The sequence below is a fragment of the Carettochelys insculpta genome, chromosome 21 (genome assembly GCF_033958435.1).
Source record: "Carettochelys insculpta isolate YL-2023 chromosome 21, ASM3395843v1, whole genome shotgun sequence".
Taxonomy (NCBI): domain Eukaryota; kingdom Metazoa; phylum Chordata; order Testudines; family Carettochelyidae; genus Carettochelys; species Carettochelys insculpta.
In genome coordinates this window covers 12349998-12367876 of record NC_134157.1, presented here as the reverse complement: position 1 = coordinate 12367876, position 17879 = coordinate 12349998, and the positions used below count along the sequence as shown (strand labels likewise).

The following is a 17879-nucleotide window of genomic DNA, read 5'->3' as shown; positions in this document are numbered from 1 at the left end:
AGCCTCACAGGGAAGATGTCTTCATTTCAGGTCTTACTCTGCCTCAGAAATAACCTTACCACTGAAACCATCTCAGCTCAAGGGAGTTTGGGAATCCCTATGAAGTATTTACCTGCAGGCACATGGGCCTCTGTGCCTTGCTGGTTGCATGGGTTTTGTAGTAAATTTACACACAGATTTAATAGAGAAGAGCTGACTATTGAATTGGAGGAAGCAAGTGTACTCTTAGTGTGAGAGATCAAGGATCAGGATAGAAAACACCCAAGAAGAGCCTATTCTGTCCACTAAAGGCAGCAGTCTGGAAGGCTAGTGCCAGAACTTGAGCCATTGGCTTTGGAAGCAGAGCCATCAAAGAGTTCAGGCTAACTCCATTCCAACACAGTCAAACACAATCACTAGGTGCAAAACACACAGATTTTTAATTAAACCCACAATATGGGAGAACATAGGGAGGTGGGATGTGCAGGTATTGCTATTACAGACCTGGGAGAAGCCAGGTGGTGTTTCAGCTAGTGTGATGCATGCATGTGGAACCATTCAGGGAAAGGGACAAAACCCAAACAGGCCATCAGCTGAGATCTGACAGGAATCACAGTAAGGACCAAGGAACAGAAACAGCCTAGTGCCAGATTAGTGAGGGCAAGTTAAAGGTGGACTAATAGGATGCACACAAATACCAGTTGCTTAAATTCCAAATCCTTAACAGAACAAGCGTGCAGATGTAATGGTCCATAAATAAATAACTCTATAGTATCTCCTCCTTTGCCTCCTTATGTCCCACATCCAGAGTTACGTGCAGGCACCATTGAAACCCAATGCCATGTAAGAAATGTATCCTTTTGGTGCTCTATTTTGCACTCTTATTGCATCTTCTGCAAAGGATCTGAGAGAGGCTTGCTGATACTGAGGTCTCGACTCTCATTTAGTTTGAATGGAAAGCTTCATTTCCATTAAAATTACAGGGAAAAGGGTGTCCAAGTTTCCTAAGTGGAGAGTTTCAAAGTTATGTAAGTCATGCCTCATCTTGTAATAGCTGCCACACAGACCTGTTTTACTGCATGACACAACTTGCTGAAGGTCATGCAATGAGGCAGGAAGGGCAAGATGAGAACCAGGCCTCCTCAGTCTATAACACTGTGCTCTGGTCCCTGAACTGCATCCTTTTAACTGTAGCACCAAGTACAGAGAACACTCAGGGGTCCTGAGAGGTTGAAGTCTTCCCCATTCACTTTCCCAGTGGGTTTATTTGTAATGTAACAATGTACAGATATCCTGTTAATGCTTGGGGAGTAAAAGAGGGGTGGCTCTGGGGCTTTTTGTTCATATTTTATTAAGAATGTAAGTTGATAAAGTCACTATTTAAAAAAAAAACCAGCAGATTCAGTTCACTTGCTGTTGTCTCAAACTGTACTCTAGCTCAGGTCCAAAGCAAGGGGAAAGAGGGGACAATTGCAGCTTGGCATGGGTTTGCCATTTTAGCCTAAGAAACAGGTATTGCATCTTAATTCAAATGCATTTCTCTTCCTTTGTTCCTCTAGCAGCAGGTCACAAGCTTCGGAGGAGGAAGAGGCTCGTTCCAGGGGATGCAGGCAAAGAGAAAACTGTACAAAAACCCAATTCTTTGAGCAAAATAAGCTTTTTCTGATAATTTAATAGCAATCGAGGGCTCAGATAGGACCATGTTAGGCCAGTCAGCTGTAGGTGACAGCAGCAGCAGAAAAATTGGCATTGCACTAGTTAAAAACCCCAAACAAAAAAGTGCTAACCCCTGCCACACTCCAAACCAGTGTTTATTAATACCCCAGAGTAAACTTGTCCTCTCAAGCTATGAACGTATGAAGACTCTTAGTCAAACTCGAGTGAACATGTACGATTTCTCCTCAAGTCCATCCCATCCATTTTCTGCCATTCCTTTTCTAGCTCTGCTAATTACCCAAGACATCTCTAAGCCACACAGTCAGATGTGCCCCTAATCTCAGCCACTGGAAAGGAGAGTCCGAACCACTGTATGAATTAAGCACGTTGAGCAGGCCTTCTAAACCGCCTACATATTTTGGTAAACACAGGGCATGCCTGGTGCTTTAAGGGGGTTTGGGTAAAAAATAATTGTAGCTTAGTATAGCTTGTCCTGATAGGGTGGAAGATGTTGCAGGGCATGAGGAAGGTGAAAGCATTTTTTTTCTTCTGATTAAATGCAAAAGGCTGCCCCAGGACACAGACACACATTTTGTTTCCAGCAGCTGAATATGAATTTCAAGCCAATATACCTGCCCTATGCTGCATTCCCTACAGTAAAGTCTACAGTGTGTAGGGATGTGCTTCTTAATGGGAAAGTCCTTTGATTGTGGGGCTACCAGTACGCCTTGTAAGCAAACACAAGCAGCCATGATAATTACAGCAAGGACATTAAGGTGGTCCCCATCCAGTGGCTACTAAGCACTGCACAGGAAAAAACAAATGTGAGAAGGGGTTTGTGCCCAGCCTCAGGTGAACCCAAGGTATTGATGGAGAAGGCATGTGTATCCTATGAGGAGAAGGTCATCATCTCAAGCTCTGCTAGAACAGCATCTTTGCATAGCCATTCCTACAGATGCAACCCTCTCATGTGCACAGACTTCCCCTGAGCTCATCCCCCTCTCCAGAGCCAGCTCAGCATTCCAGGACCCAGGCTGACAGAGGTAGGGCTCCCAGCTGCATCTCAGAGAGGACCAGGTGTGTGAAAGAAAGTCTCAGGGAAGGCCACCAGGGATAGGGGGAAGACAATTTTTCTTACCCAGGCTAAGGGAGAAGTGGCACCCTGGCTTCAACTGACTCAGGATTTCCTGCCACTTCCTCTACCCCTTTAAAAATGCAAGCAAAAGGCAGCAGCATACACAATGGGGACCCCTGACACACCGGCATGTTCACACCGCAGGACTAGCCTTGGTTTGCCTAAACAAGATAGCAAAAGGAGATTTCAGTGACATTCATAAGGAAAACTAACTGTCCCACCTCCCTCTACCCATCTTCCTCCTCTTCCCAACCCCAAGTAGAGGTTTTCTTGTAAAGCCCTACTAGTGGTACCCTCTACCCGAGCCCCATTCAAACCCCTCTCCTGCCCAGCTCACTATGTAGCAGTCCTTCGAGCCACAAACAGTGTAAGACTGAACACACTGGAGGCTAGAAGTATAGCCCTGGTTTTGTCACTTTCTAGCATCAGCGTGAGGAGTACTTGCACGAGCAGGTGTTCTTGGTCACATCTTCCATGCAAGGTTGCTAAGTGCTTTGTAACTTTCTCTAGTTGTAATTACAAAGATCTGCAAGGATGAATGGGCTGTGGGGCTGGAGAGGCGATGGTGGGGGGCGGAAGAAGAGTGCTGCACTGTCGTCTCCACTACGCCGACTTGCCCAGGGCCTCTAAGACGTGACGGGCTGGATAGGAAGCAGGCTGCCAAACTTAAAGTGCTGGATCACAGGAAACTTCTCCAAGCACTGTGGGAGCAGAAGAGGAGAGGTATGAAACCAGCAGGCAGATAAGCATCCCCACCAAAAGCAGAAGATCCCAGAGCACATTTCCACTTTAACACGCCACACAGTTAATCCACTTCCAGGCTGAGACTAGGAATCAGGGGCTCAAAGTGGCAGCAAACACAGGGCAGCTCAGCTCTGAGATCCAGAGGATCAAGGAAGAAACAGCTACCTTGCTGCTACCCTCAACTCCCTCCAGGGACACCACAGCCTGTATTCTGCATTTCCATAGTCCTTTGTCTGCAGCTGGACTTCAAGAGCTGAGGCCCTTGGCCATTCGGACTGCGTGTCAGTGGAAGCAGAGAGGTGATTTACCTCACCTCCTTTATCTTTATCAACACCTTTAAGTTAATTTCTTTGCTACAACAAATAGCTGGGGCCAAAGAACACTTTGGGAGTTCTAGGAATCTACAGAAGGAATGAGAGTTACCATCTCTGCTCTGGCATCTACAGTTCTGGCTTCTTGCATTCAAATGCCTTGTAGGGATGCTAACTGTACATTGTCCAAACCCACATTCTCTTTTCTTGCTTTTAGATCCCTTGCCTTTGAGCTGCACCCTTATTTTGGAGACAAAGTAGTGTTGGTTGACCTTTTCCACCCAATTTTTTTATTTTATACATCAAGGTTGAGCTCTCTCATCTGTCCCCTAACCACAAGTCCCTTCACTCTGTTCTCCCAAAAGTGGTCTCTCCAGGCCTCTAATCATTCTAGGCACTGCTTCTCTGGCCCCTCTAGATAAAGTTTCAGGTGTTCAGGGCACCACTTGGAATTGTATTTCCTGGCATGTGACTTGTTCTGGGAACACTGATGTAACTCAGAGGTGTAAAAAGTGGAGGGGCATGAAATCTCATAAGGCGGGCACAGCACTGTCAGCTGCTTGGTCTCAGGCTCATCCATCCTCTTTAACAATGGAGAAGGATGTTACTCTGTGTGTGTGTCTTCACATTTACATACTGATTAATAAAGTTTTTACATTCTACATAATTTTCTTGCATGTGACAAAAGTCTGTCCCCCCCGCCCCACATATGAACGTAACCGAAATTTCTGTCAGTTTGGATTACATTACACAGGCTGGGGGCTGGCGAGGAGGTTCCTGCTAACTGCAGGGATTTAAAGTGGGACCGGACATAAAAAGTTTACTCACACCAATGTAAGTCAAGCCACTTACTAACAGGACCAGCCAGAGGAAGGATATGCCTGCTCCTCATCTACATAGTACTACCCAATGATCATCCAGGGACAGCACATAATGGAGCGTGCTTGCTCCCTCCTGCTGTTCCTGAAAGAGAAGGAGCAGCAGAGGAGAGCTCCCACGAAGCCACCACAGACATCTAACATAGTCACAGGTCTGCAGTTGCACAAGCAGGGTTGGTGGCTCCAATACAGAGCACGCAGGCAACCCATGCACATCACAAGAGGCATTTCCCAAGAGGGTAGGTTGTGGTCATGCCAAGCCCAAGCAAGGGCAAGAGAGAGAGTTCAAGGAATGAAAGAAAAGCTCATAAAAAGGGTAAAGGGGTGCACCAAACAACTAGCTTGTGAGGTAGAGGCCACACAACTGCATCCTGCGCATCTTCATGCAAGCAGGGGCATGAGACACATGCACTACCACAGAGGGAGCTATGGGAAATGGCCTGCTTCCACACCACTGAAGAGGACAGAGGAAAAGCCAGTGGGTTTAACCCAAAGCTGGTGCATGTCTGGGGCGTGGGCGGGTCTGTGTGCTATATACAAAGATTCACCATGGGCAAGGCCAAAGGGCAGGAGGCACTAGCTGGATCAAAGGAAAGGATCTTCGACCAGTTCACTGTAGCTTTCTCAGCATCTGGCCTTTCTGACGGAGGGGAATGAAAGTCATCCTTGTCGCAGCACAGAGGGACAGGTGAGATGCACATTTATGTCGGCATTTGTTTCTACTGTTTAACAACAGCTGCTGCTGAAGGAGCAATCACACTGAACTGGGACAGAGAGCAGGGCTGGAGGGCATTCTCCTCTGCTAGGGCGCAAGGATCTGGTGCCAACAGAACTCTGCAGCACCATTTAGGTTGTAAAACGGCCCCTCCCTGCAGAGAGGGAGTAGAATAAATTGAAGAGATTTTCCAAAAAAGGATAAATAGGAGTAGCTGCTCCAGGACAGGGATAAAAGCCTTGGAAAGGGTTCACTGCATTACAGAACCGTGGGATATCTGTGCCATCACATCATGGGGCATTCTCATTCACAGGGCCCTAGGTGAAGGGGGAAGTACAGTTGGATTACAGTCAACTCTCCCTTCCCCTTACCGCTCATAAAGAGGTCCTTAAACCATCTCGCACCAATGTCAATGCTCGCTGGGTGAATGTAACCCATACTGCACAGCAGCAGCTCTCCCAGTCCAGCAGGGAAGGCAGCAAGCAGCCTAGCAATCCAGACCTCAGACAGAACAGGAAGCAGTAGAGAGAAGCACCATGAGACAACGCAAGGAGGAACAATCTGCCTGCAGCACAGGGACTGAGCTCTTCACTCTGCAGTGGCAGCTGCTGAAGGTGCTATTCTTAGCTGGGCTCTTGCCTTTGCAGCAGGGTCCAGGGACCCTGCCTGTGCGGGTTAAGCTGGTTATTCCCTGGTGCCTTGGGTGAGGCTGAGATGATGCAGTTGAACATTGTTTCTTTCCAGCGTGCCCAGGAAGTCACAAGTTCTGCAGCCTGTCTGAACGCCACTGCACTCTGCAGTGCCTTATGGTTGGAAGTTTCCCAGAAGAGCCTATTCCCAACACTGAAGCTAAGCATTAGGGAACAGGTCCTTCAGCAGTCCCAGCATGGCCTGGTGACACCAGACACATTATGCAAATGCTTCTAACTGTTGTGGCAGAAGCTATGCTTCTGTGAGGATGTGCTGAACCATAAGGAGAAGCAAGAGAACCAGCCTCTCTGTGTACTCACTGCCCCAGCCAGGCTTCCCTGGCACATCATTCTGAGGCCTTGTCTGCACTAGAGAACTGGGAAGTTGAGCCAGGAATGCTGCTCAGCAGAGCAAAGAAGAATCCCACCACGTGGAAATGTAAATCCAGAGGCTCATTTGGATCTTCTGAATGCCCCACAGAGCCCCAGGACTCCCTGCCTTTTTCTGCAGTCACCGATTGTAAAACAGTCTTGATTTTGTATTTAAGAAAGAGGCAGCAGTCTGACCCTACTTGCAAGGGAAGGGGTCCTGGTACTGTGCCAGCACACCCTTCCATGGGCCAGCGGACACTTGTCTCCACAAACCAAGCTGGTGGCATGCCAGAATGCACTTGCTTGGCTCCTTGGGGAAAGGACGCAGTACATACAGGAGGCCAGCCAACCCTCCCCTGCTGCAGAGCATACACAGGGTTTACAGCCAGAGGCAGGCAGCTGCCATGGTGCTGTCATCATCAGGGAAGTAGTAGGATTTCTGAGAAGACATCTAGGCCTGTGGAATTCCAGCAGGAGCCAGAGATCAGGCTGTTTTCAGCAGAACCTAACTTCTTCATAATGCACAAAAGCTAAAACAAGTTAAAGGTTCTGTGACTGGGGCTGGCATGCAGGAAACCTGAATACCTACTGGGGAAATAGTAAGCACACAGGAAGCCTCAGGTCTCCTGGGGTAAAGCACCAAAAAGGACTAAGTTCTGTACCACCATGGATGCCGCTAGATCACAACAAGGTGTCTTCAGTACACAAGGCAGTCAGAAACAGCCAGCCACCTTGTGACAACTGAGCCGCTGCAAATGCAGAGGGAAGGCTTCAGGGAAGCTGCACTGGAAAGCAATGAGAACACGTACGCAAACTGAAGCCTTAAGAGCCTGGTAGGTGGAGCTAAGGTACTTCCAGCTTCTCCACTACCCTCAGATGTCCTATAGGCGATGTGCTGCTGTGGAAGTTGGCTGATTCAAGTTCGTGCAGAATAGATTCCATCACTAAAGCAAAGCATGGGTATATAGATCACAAGACACTACTTCTGGCCTAGCACCTTGGGCCTCAAATAGGGGCAAAGTAAACTATGGAGTGCTTCAAGAGGCAGGGGCTTCTCCTCCAGCCAACCTGCCAGAAGGAGGCCACGAGTTCAGCAAAGACACCTCTCGTACTCCAGCACAAGCAGGATTAGAGTCTCTCCTGTAGCCTTTACAGAAGGGATTGGGACCAGACCAATATTCCCCATTTGACTGCAGGTGAGGGGGCAAAGGACAGGAAATTCAGATAGTTTTGAGTGGATGGACTTCCATCTTCTTCAGGATAACTGGTAAAGAATGACCCTTTCTCCTTCCTTCCTTCTGGCCACACTTGCTTCATAGGATGATGTGGCAGCACTTCTGTGTCTGGATGACATTGGATGCTTCTCACCATCAATCACGGCAGACATATACCTGAGAAGCCATTAAATAGCTGGAACATTGCTGGCTTGGTGCCTCCATGCCAAAGATTAAGTTAATGTAATCTAATCAACAGCAAGACGACATGGGGGAAGAAAAAGTCAGTGGCCTTGCTCAGATTTTAGCCAGACTGAGTGAGAGTGCCTGCACAAGTGAGAGAATATGAATGCAAATTGCCCCCAGCTCTGTCAACAGCAGCTGCCTGCCTGGGAGACGAAGCAAGATTCAAGCCAGCAATTAGAAGTTCAGTTTACCTATGGCAGAAGGGAGGGCTAGCAAATGCAGTGCTGCTGGGAAAGGGAAATATGATCTTGATCCAGGAGCCAATAGCTAAGGGCCAAGATTTTCAAGAGTGATTTTAGATTCCAACTTGAGATACCTTGAGGGGGGTTGATTTTCAAATGATGGCTGGCAGCCCACGTCTATCTCAAGTTGGAAGCCCAAATTTAAAAAAAATCACTTTTGGAAGTTCTTGGCTAAAATTTGATAAAATAGATAAAGATAAAAACCAAACAAACCCAACCAACCACCATAATGGCCAAAAGCAATGCCCAACATCTGCCATGTTCCCGTCTGATTTCACAAATGGCGCAGGAATAGGAGACTTCAAAAGTAACTAGCTGGAAAGAGTGCTATATTTACACTAGGCTAAGGACCTGTCTGTCATGGTATTAGGAGAGGGCTGTATAGTGTGAGAGCCCAAGCTTTTTGAGAAGGTGAGATCCTGACTGCTTGTAGTTATTGAAGAGCCAATGCTACTTTTTAACAGGTGAATTAACCCTCTTTTCCTTGTCAAAAGGTTCATCCTGTCAGAATAAATCCTGAAAATTTCAACTGTAGATGGGCATTTTTCCATTTCCTGTCCTAAACAAGGGCATCACAGAATCATAGAACACTAGCACTGGAAGGGACCTCAAGAGGCCATCGAGTCCAGCCCCCTGCCCCAATGGCAGGACCAAGTACTATCTAAACCATGGGTGTCCAAACTTTTGGCTTGCCTGGGCCGCATTGAGTGAAGATAGTCTTGGGTCGCGTACAAAATATATAATATAGTTAATGTATATAAATCACATAATAATTTTAAAAGTTTACGATCTTGTGGGGCCTCATTACTAGCTGTCCAGGACCGCAGGTTGGACACGCCTGAATTCTAAACCATCCCTGATAGACGTCTATCTAACCTGTTCTTAAACATCTCCAGCGATGCAGATTCCACAACCTCCCTTGGCATGATATCCCATGCAGTTCAAAAGCTTCTGCATCTCTCTAGGCATTTCAAGAGCACCCACTGGTATGGTGTCCACCAGGTGCCTGTGCATAGTTTGCATTGCAGTGAGTAACTGTAAGAAAGAAGGAACTACACAGATGTAAGATTTAGTATTAACATTGGTGTCTTGGTGCGAGCGGCCCAGGACGTCAAGAATGGATACATCCAGCACAGGCCCCACGAAATGGACAGACACTACAACCTCTTCCCAGTCTCAAAAAGTGCTTCACAGACACCAACTGATCCTTGACAGCTCCAAGAGACTGTGAAGAGACTGGCTGTAGCCCAAGGGAGGAGTCCGTGTCAGAGGCAGGACTGGACACAGGCCTTCCAGTCCTTCGTTCAGAGCACTAGCCTGGATTAGCAGTACGGGAACAGCACTCTGCATGTTGCTTGTAGGAAAATAGCCTGAGGGCAGGGTAAGGGGTAAGCTGACAGCCGGTCACTCACACCCTGGTATGTTGGAGAACCCCGATATACTTTAATAGCCCCTATGGAGCCAACTCTCCTGCTACAGTAACCACAGGCTTGGATGGGTTATCCCAGAGAATCTGACTTTCCGGGCAGTCGCCCCAAACCAGAGAGCAGTGCTGGCACTTGCTGTAGCTAGGCAGCACAAAGCGGCTGAGCTGAAGGAGCCAGAGAAGCAGGGGAGCGGTGGGAGGGGGGGCATTACCCCACTGCCTGGCGATCCCATCACTTCAGAGGAAAGCTGAGCTGCAGCCGGAAGGAGCCAGCCCCATCCCTGGGAGTGACGCCTCACAGATTAGAGAGGTATGTGGGCTGGAACCTAAACACAGGATGTGAAGCTCAGAGGAAGGGAAGGGGGAGGGGAGAAGGGAAGGGAGAGAGTGGAGGAGGACAGGCACAGTTAACCCTTTTGTGCACTCACACTGAGTAGTGCTGCTTAGGCAAGACTGCCTTATCAAGGGGCGACAGGAGCCTGCCTTGGACAGGAGAGCACTGAGCAGGATATTAACCCCTTCAAGCCCTATGCATTGGGAGGATGGTGCCTTCAGTGCCAGAGGTACACTGTACAGAGTGCCATGGGAGAAGGAAGGGCACTGGGTCATGGCACCCTGAACACTTCTTACCCTGCACAGCCCACGACTAGTATGCTGACATGGATTCCTGCTAGGGAAGCCATGCAAATGTGCTTCCCCAACAGGAGATCAGTTCTGTCGGCCTACCGTTCTCCACTCCTTCCGTCCTTCCCCCGGAGGCGCTATGTGGGTGGAATTTCCGGTCTTGCTTCCTTTCATGCAGGAAGAAGTGCACACGTTTGGGGGGAAGCAGAGATATGTTACAGCCATAGATGCCTAAGCCCCCAGGCCAAGTTTACAGAGCAAGTGACATGGGCTGACCGCTCCCTGGAGCAACAGGGCTGAGGGGAAGGCAGGCTGTGGCAGTGGCCTTGTCTACACACCAAAGTTACAATGATTTAACGGATATGTTTCTGACTACATGGGCAAGCTACAATCAAGAACAGACATTCAGGCTGGTACTGTAGTCTCCAAACAGAAGGATGGTAACAGATCTAGGTCAAATGGGGCAAGTCCAGTTTATGGCTGAATAGTAAAATTGCTTCAAGCAACAGCTCTTAATCTGGAGACCTATATTTAGCATGAGAGAATAATGAATGAAAACAAAAATCATTGAAAGAGCATTAACTCTGGGGGAAGATCATAGGTAATCTAGGCCCAGCCTCTCAGAAGAGGTATTACAGGTTGAACCTCTCTACTCCAGCACTCTCTGGTCAGGCACTATTTTGGTTAACATGATGTACACATACCATGGATGCATCCAAGTTTCCTGTGGTCCCATAAAGTTTGTTTACAGCCACCAATCCTCGCTTTCAGTGTACTGTGCTGTTATTTAGCTCTTTTTTAACCTTAAATGTCTTCTAAGAGCTCAGTGGCAGTGTTGGTAATGTTGCTAGACATTATGATGATTTGCTAGAACCATGGTTCGGCACTGGCCAGGCCTTGAGGGTGCTGGAATAGAGAGGTTCAACCAGTGTGTGTTTTGGTTTGTATATGGCATGAACTTGCCATGGGTTCTAGCTCCAGACTTTCCCACCAGAAGACACTCTGGGGAACAGCACAGGAAAGTGGAGAAGTATACAGGACTTAAAGGAAAGAGGCAGAGGAGGATTGTTGACTGTAGAGAAGCACTCAGATGCCATACATCCAGCTGCGTCAGAAGAGATGAACCAGCAAAACAGAAGAGCCAATCTGAAAGGTTCCTGTGGTCTGCAAGGCAGGAATTATATACTGGATCAGATGAGACCACATTATATTTTCTTCCCCTTCACTCACCTCTGCTTTGTACATGCGGATGAGACCCTGGTTCACTTTGGACCAGGAAGGTACAGCACTGATGTTCCACAGCTGGTTGGAGTGCTCAGCAAAAGGGCCAGTCTTCATCTAAAACACACAGGAAGAAAGCTAAGGGAGGCACGCCAACAGGGAAGTTTGTGCACCAGCCCAGTGACTCATAGTCACGCTCACTGCAACAAACATTCTTGCTGGGCTGTGTGACCCATGTATGTCACTGTGCCCTCCCCTCCTTCCTTCCACATGCCCTCCTGCAGCAGCCCTTCCACCCAGGGAGGGTGGTATCCAGCCCCCCTCCCCCTGACTGCACAAAGCATTTTCTGCCCCACATTCTAAACACATTTTCCCCTTCTCCTTGGGTAAATTCATTAAAGAACATACAGAGTCCAGCTCAGCGCTGCTCCCATTCTACCCAGAAGCCTCCCCATGCAACACTGCTGCTGGGCTTTCCAAGAAAATGACTCATTCTCTATTCAGAGCAACAACAAGCAGCAGCGACCACCACCGCCAACTGTGAATACAGAGGGCAGCGCAGGTTGGCAGCAGCTGTAGCACTTGGATCCAAGCACTGCACCTGCCATGAGCAGGGATGGGCTACAGGGGGTCCAGTGGTTCTTTAAAGTTCTCACTTTTCACATTGCTTGGGAAGCTGCAAGACTCCACCTTCCTGGAGATGCAGCGAACGGCCAATGGCTTTAATTTATATTTTTAACGATGGCGTTTAATCATTGATGCTAGCTTCTTTCCAGACAGATTTCAGGGGTGGAGGTAGGGGGGAGCTAAACTCAAAGACAGCTGCCTCTAGATTATCCCATAATTTGCCACCCTCCACCAATGAAATAGACCTTTGGGGAGGAGAAAAAAAATAATGCAGCCAATCTGAGTGAAATTCTCATGACTTCATAAACCACAAGGCCATAGCTTAGACTTAAAAGGATCAGGGAGAAATAAGACTTTGATTTTCATGATACGAGGACCCTAGGTTCTTAACCAACCCCACCATCTGTCTGTCTGTCTGTCTGTGTGTGTGTGTGGTCACACACACACACACACACACACACACACACACACAGCCAGCCAGCCAGCCAGCAGAAAAAAGTGTCTATGCTTTTGAAGCCACCTGCTGTAAAAAAGCTGATCAATCCATTTCCGAGAAACTGTTGCCCTTCTGCAGAGGCAAAGGGGCAGCAACGTACATGGAAGGGAAAAAAAAATTGCTCAGAGGACAATATTTAGACTCCATTGACCTCGGGGCTTGTGGGTAAGAGTTCTGCAGTTCTGCCTGCTCTGAACAGCTGCAACAAGCACACAGAGGAATTTCTGCTTCCTCTTCGCCATTCTTCTGAGGTGGGGAATAATGGAGGAGCCGCTATGCCGTTCCTGCTCCCCTTCGCTTTGTGCATGCGTACACGCTTTCCTTGCGGATACAAGAGGAAACCCAAAGTAAATGGATCTGGTGTGTCACTAAGCAAAAAGATTTGGCATCCCATCGTGACCAGAGGGTGACTGAGAAGATGGTGTACGTGTCAGGAGGGTTATACTGACAAGGCTTGGCATACTGCTGACATGCTCCAAGTCTCGCATGCTGCGGGTACACTGCAAGGTAGTTTTTAAAAGCGCCTCTCCCTTTAAGGAAGCTCCTGCTGTGTGCATTTCAGCCACAAGCCTCATTCTGTTTTCTAGTCCCTCCTTCGTTCAGATTGGCACAGCCTGGAGCAACCCCCTTTGGCACTGTTCCTGGCCTGAAAGAGTTAAGGCAGATGGGAAGCTCTGAAAAAGCCGGCTAGGATGGCCAGACCCAATTCAAGAGATACAGGATCTGGGCACCTGACGCATCTGTGGCCGTGGCCTTCCTAACTAGTGTGTGCTCCAGCAGGAGACTTTGCTATTGTTTCAAACTGGGAAGGGAGGGCAGACAGGGAGAAAAAAAATTAGCTCATTCTAGCCACAAAGGGAGAAAGCGAGCAAGCTAGAGAAAGCGGGAGAGACAGCAAGTGCTGCAGTCCCCCAGTGACCCCAGGGGAATGTAGTGAGTCAGAGCAGCCATATTGAGCAGGAAATTACTCACAGACGCTGCGTTCCTGCCTCTCTGTTCCCAAGAGAATCAGCCTTTTGTAAATGGTTCCTCTGTCAGTAACTGGAGGGGGAGGGGGGGGGGACGGCTCAGCGCAGTGCCTTCCTGTCAGTTCCTTCCCTTCCAGCTGAAACCTGAGCCCTCCCTTCCCAAACCTCCAAATTTAGAAGCCAGATTGAAACTGAAATTCTTCACTGCCTGCCCTTAGCTCTTAAAGGAACAGCCCTGTTTTGTTTAGGCTCCAGGCTTCTACACAGCTCCACACACACACAATCCTGGGGCTTTTCCCCTAGATGGAGAAGCCCCACAGATGACACTGGAGACCTAACAAGAGACCAGCTTTATCTTAGCCTCTTGCAGGGCACCCAGCATCCTGGAGGCACCAGATAACTAACAGCATTCAAAAGAGGAGATGGGTGAGGTAATCTCTTTTATTGGAGCAACTTCTGTTGGTGAGAGAGACACACAGCTCTTCTTCGGGTCTGTGTGACTCAAAAGCTCGTCTCTCACACCAACGGACGCTGGTCCAATAAAAGAGATTACCTCACCCGCCTCATCTCTCTAACATCCTGGGACTGACAACTACACTGCATACAGCACCATTCAAAGCACCCAGCAATAGCACAGCCCACTAGTGATTGGGGGATTACACAAGGGAAGATTATTTTTTTCTGAGGGGTTTTTTGGTTGAGGAGTGGTGGGGGTGATGCCACTGGCTTTTGGCTGCTCTCCTTTTAAACACTGCTGTTTGCAGCGGAAGTTAAAACCAGAGTACGGTCCTGTGAGCCTGAAATCAACAGTAGTGACAACTCTGCAGTGGCATATTTCACCCAGTTACATCCATGAATAAAGCCCCACATTTTCCCATCCAGAACATTGGTGTTAATTCCATTTTACAAATAGGGAAACTGAGGGACAGATTAGTCCGGTTCATATTTTTACATTGCAGCAGCACTTGGAGTTTCAACGTCCTAGGCACTGTAGGAACACATACAAAGAAACAGTCTATGCCCAGAAGATCCTGCAATTGTTCTAAATTACTTGCCCCCTGTCACAGAGCCAACAGGATAGAGGGAGTGGTGCTAGGATTCCTGTCTCTCAGGCCCCTCCTCTAGCCACTACACAACACTCTACTTCTCTTTGCACACAGGGAACTCCTATTTAGGGATCAAAGCCATTTAGAAGTCATCTTTAAAAGTCACCCTATAATTGGTTAATTTATGTAACATTTGCTGCAATACTCTCATACATTACAGGGAGCATTAAAAGAGAAAGTTTTAGTGGATTCAGATGGGGCATTGTGTTACTGTTACTTTAACAGTTTTAGGTTTTAGTACATAATAAAATCAACATCATCTGGTGTCTGTATTACTGAAACTTCACATACAGGCAAAGGAAGGGAGAGTCAAAGAAAATACTGAATGGTTCTTTAAAAAACACCACTATAGTTGCTGCTGTTTGAACAGTGGAGAGCAAGGACTGACCCAATACTTATAAAATACACCCAATCTTATGTATCAGTGTGTGACATTTGCTTTGTGTGTAAGTAATGTTGTTAAGAGAAAGGAAGCTCTCAATTAAGGAATTAAAAGACGGAAAAAACATTAAAATAAGTTTTAAAACCATTTTCTCTGTTATTTTTTCACGATAGCTGTTGTTTGGCTTGTTGATTTAATAGCTAAAAAAGCTGGTATTAAAAGCTGTTATAGCTCCACCTAGTGGTAGTAGCAGCCTTTCTCCATGAAACAGAATAATCACATTCCAAGAGAAACCCATTTATCAGAAAATATGGTTTAAAATATCCCATGTTTTATAATTTAGGTTATCCCAAGTTTTTATCACCCAACAAGAACTCAGAGCAGCTTTTCATGCCACTAGGTGGAGCTGGCACTGGTAGACATGGTACTTTGAAAAAAAAAAAAATCCAGATTCCACTAGGTCCAATGAAATGTGCAGGATAGAGAAATACTTCATTTATCTAACAATGGCCAAAAAGTTAGTTTTTGCAATGAAAAAAAATCAAAATAACTGACGAGAAGTTTTAAAAGCTCACTTCAAACTATAAAGCACTGTCTGTATTTTATTACAGTTTTCTATACTTGTGCACAGAGGTGCATGTTTGTAAAATACCCTCAATAGAGGAACAAGTTATACCTCCCAAAGTTAAAATAAATTGTATGTTGGACCAATTTCTGCTAGAGAAAGGCAAAAACTTTCCAGCTTACATGATGCTCTTCAAGACCTGAAGGAGAGCACTGTGTAGCTCAAAAGTTTGATCTGGTTTACTCAAGACCTTAAAGTCCATCATAGATATCCAATTCCAGATACAGCTAGAATCAACTTACCTACAATATCGACTTACTTGGCCATCCTCACTGAGAGAAGTTGAAGGGAGAAACTCTGCCATTGACCTCCCTTGCTCCTTGCATGATTGAGGAGTACAAGGGTCGACTGTCAACCCAAGAGTTTGATTGTGCACCCCCACCAGGCATGCAAAATCAAACCCCAGAAGTTTGATCCTCACCAGGTCCATTTACTGAGTAGTATAGATGTACCTTTTGTCTCTTTCACCAAGAGAAGTTAGTCCAATGAAAGCTACCACCTCAGCTACTTCTCTCAGCCTAGACTAGTCAGACAAGACACTCACATCATGTGACCGCAGACAGGTGGCAATAAGCACTGCCTTTTAGGAACAAAGCCCTCTTATGAAGGTACAAGGTATGTTACCACAGAAGTCTTGTCAATATCATTTTCCCCCATCCAAAGAGTCCATTATACACTTAAATGAGAATAGGGTTCTGGACTCTTGACCACCAGACCTACTTCAACAACATAGCCCCGCACAAGCTCATAAGAATGGACATTTAATAATAATAAATTTACTACAGAATGCCTATGGCCAGGCTGTGATTTGGAGTGCCCCAGGCTCTGTGGTGGTTTAGGAGCACACACAGGAGACCTACAGGCACTCAGGACATACCAAGTGGCTTATTGCTGAGGGAAGGAGAGATAATGTGGCATACAAGTCATAAGGATCTGACTTAGCAAGGAACAGCCACCTTTTTGGAGCTCCCATTTCAACCCCTCTAGCACCTGTGTTCTGAAATCATATACTCCTTTGCCTTATTTAGGGAGATGCTCAAGGCTCTCCATCTGCATTAGTTACATGGCAAATCCCAGTCTACCACCTATATCTATCTCTCATGCAGCTTCATCATATTCACTCACAATATCCCTGCTGAACTCATTCAAGAGGAGAGTTTGGGGCTTGTACAAAGGCTCAACCGCATGTCCCACAAGAAAAAATGAATATGCAAAAGGAGGTGAAGAAAGCCACAGCAGGCACCCAATAATCCAATCCCAAGGCACCTGAGAAGTCTCTCAAAGACAGACTCCACACTCTCACCTCAGTAATGAACAGAATGCATTCCAGGAACATGTAGTCCTTATGATTTTCATTCACCACCTTCTCGTCAACAAAGTGCCGAGGCTCTAGGTTTGGGTGCTCTGAAAAAAAATTCAGATGTCTGTCCTTCAGATGCCAACCAACATTGAGGAGCCTGGTCTATTCCTGCTCCAGCCCTTATAGACAGAATCTACTTCAGTATCTTCAGGTGTGTTAGACAAGTTTCATACCAGGTCACCAACCACAGGAGACAGTGAAGGATTGGTCCCCACCAACCATACACTGCATAAGTACTTATCCTATGGAGGTTTAAATGTCTCCAGAAGTGGACTTTCACACATTTCCTTTGCGACACTCTTTCATGGATTAACATATAAGACATCCTCACAGTGTGACCTGATAGCATGTCTTAATTTCACCCTTTCATTGTACAGCCCTGTAACACCTTTCTTCTCTCCTGGATGTTTGTACCATTCAAATACCAGTAGGTTCAAGAGCCCACGGTCCTCAGCTAGCAAAGCTACACACATTCAGTCCTTTAAATCTTTTCTCAGCCTGTGAACTATGGTGGTCTCTCTCCTCCAAGGCTCTTCTCTGTTTGTCTGTTTGGTAAACGTGCAACCATTGTTCTCTAACGTACTCACTCAAACCTATTCTTAGTGTTTGTATATGGTCACACAACCAGTGTTCCATCTATTCTGTATGGCTTCCAGCCAAGAAAATGCAAGTTAAGATTTCCTGGGGGACACATTACCAAAATCAAGTTATATTACAACTACTCCATTCCTTTCACTCACTAATTTTGAAATTCAAAAATATAACATTTGTCTGATATGATTTGCTCCTTATACACCCATGACATTCATTAGTCACAGAATTTTATCCCCTAAATATTTACAGATACTCTTTGCTCCACTATT

General features: G+C 46.8%; 1 protein-coding gene across 1 annotated transcript in view; it reads right to left on the bottom strand.

Moving 5' to 3' along the window:
- Positions 1-1631: 1631 nt before the first annotated feature.
- The window catches only part of PTPA (protein phosphatase 2 phosphatase activator), a 37427-nt gene continuing 21179 nt past the window's right edge, over positions 1632-17879 (bottom strand). Inside the window, exons 8-10 of the mRNA XM_075015545.1 lie at positions 16960-17060; positions 11462-11569; positions 1632-3471 (exon numbers count right to left, since the gene is read on the bottom strand). Of these exons, the coding sequence (XP_074871646.1) occupies positions 3397-3471; positions 11462-11569; positions 16960-17060 (284 nt within the window). The 3' untranslated portion in view covers positions 1632-3396. The remainder of the gene's footprint in view (positions 3472-11461; positions 11570-16959; positions 17061-17879) is intronic.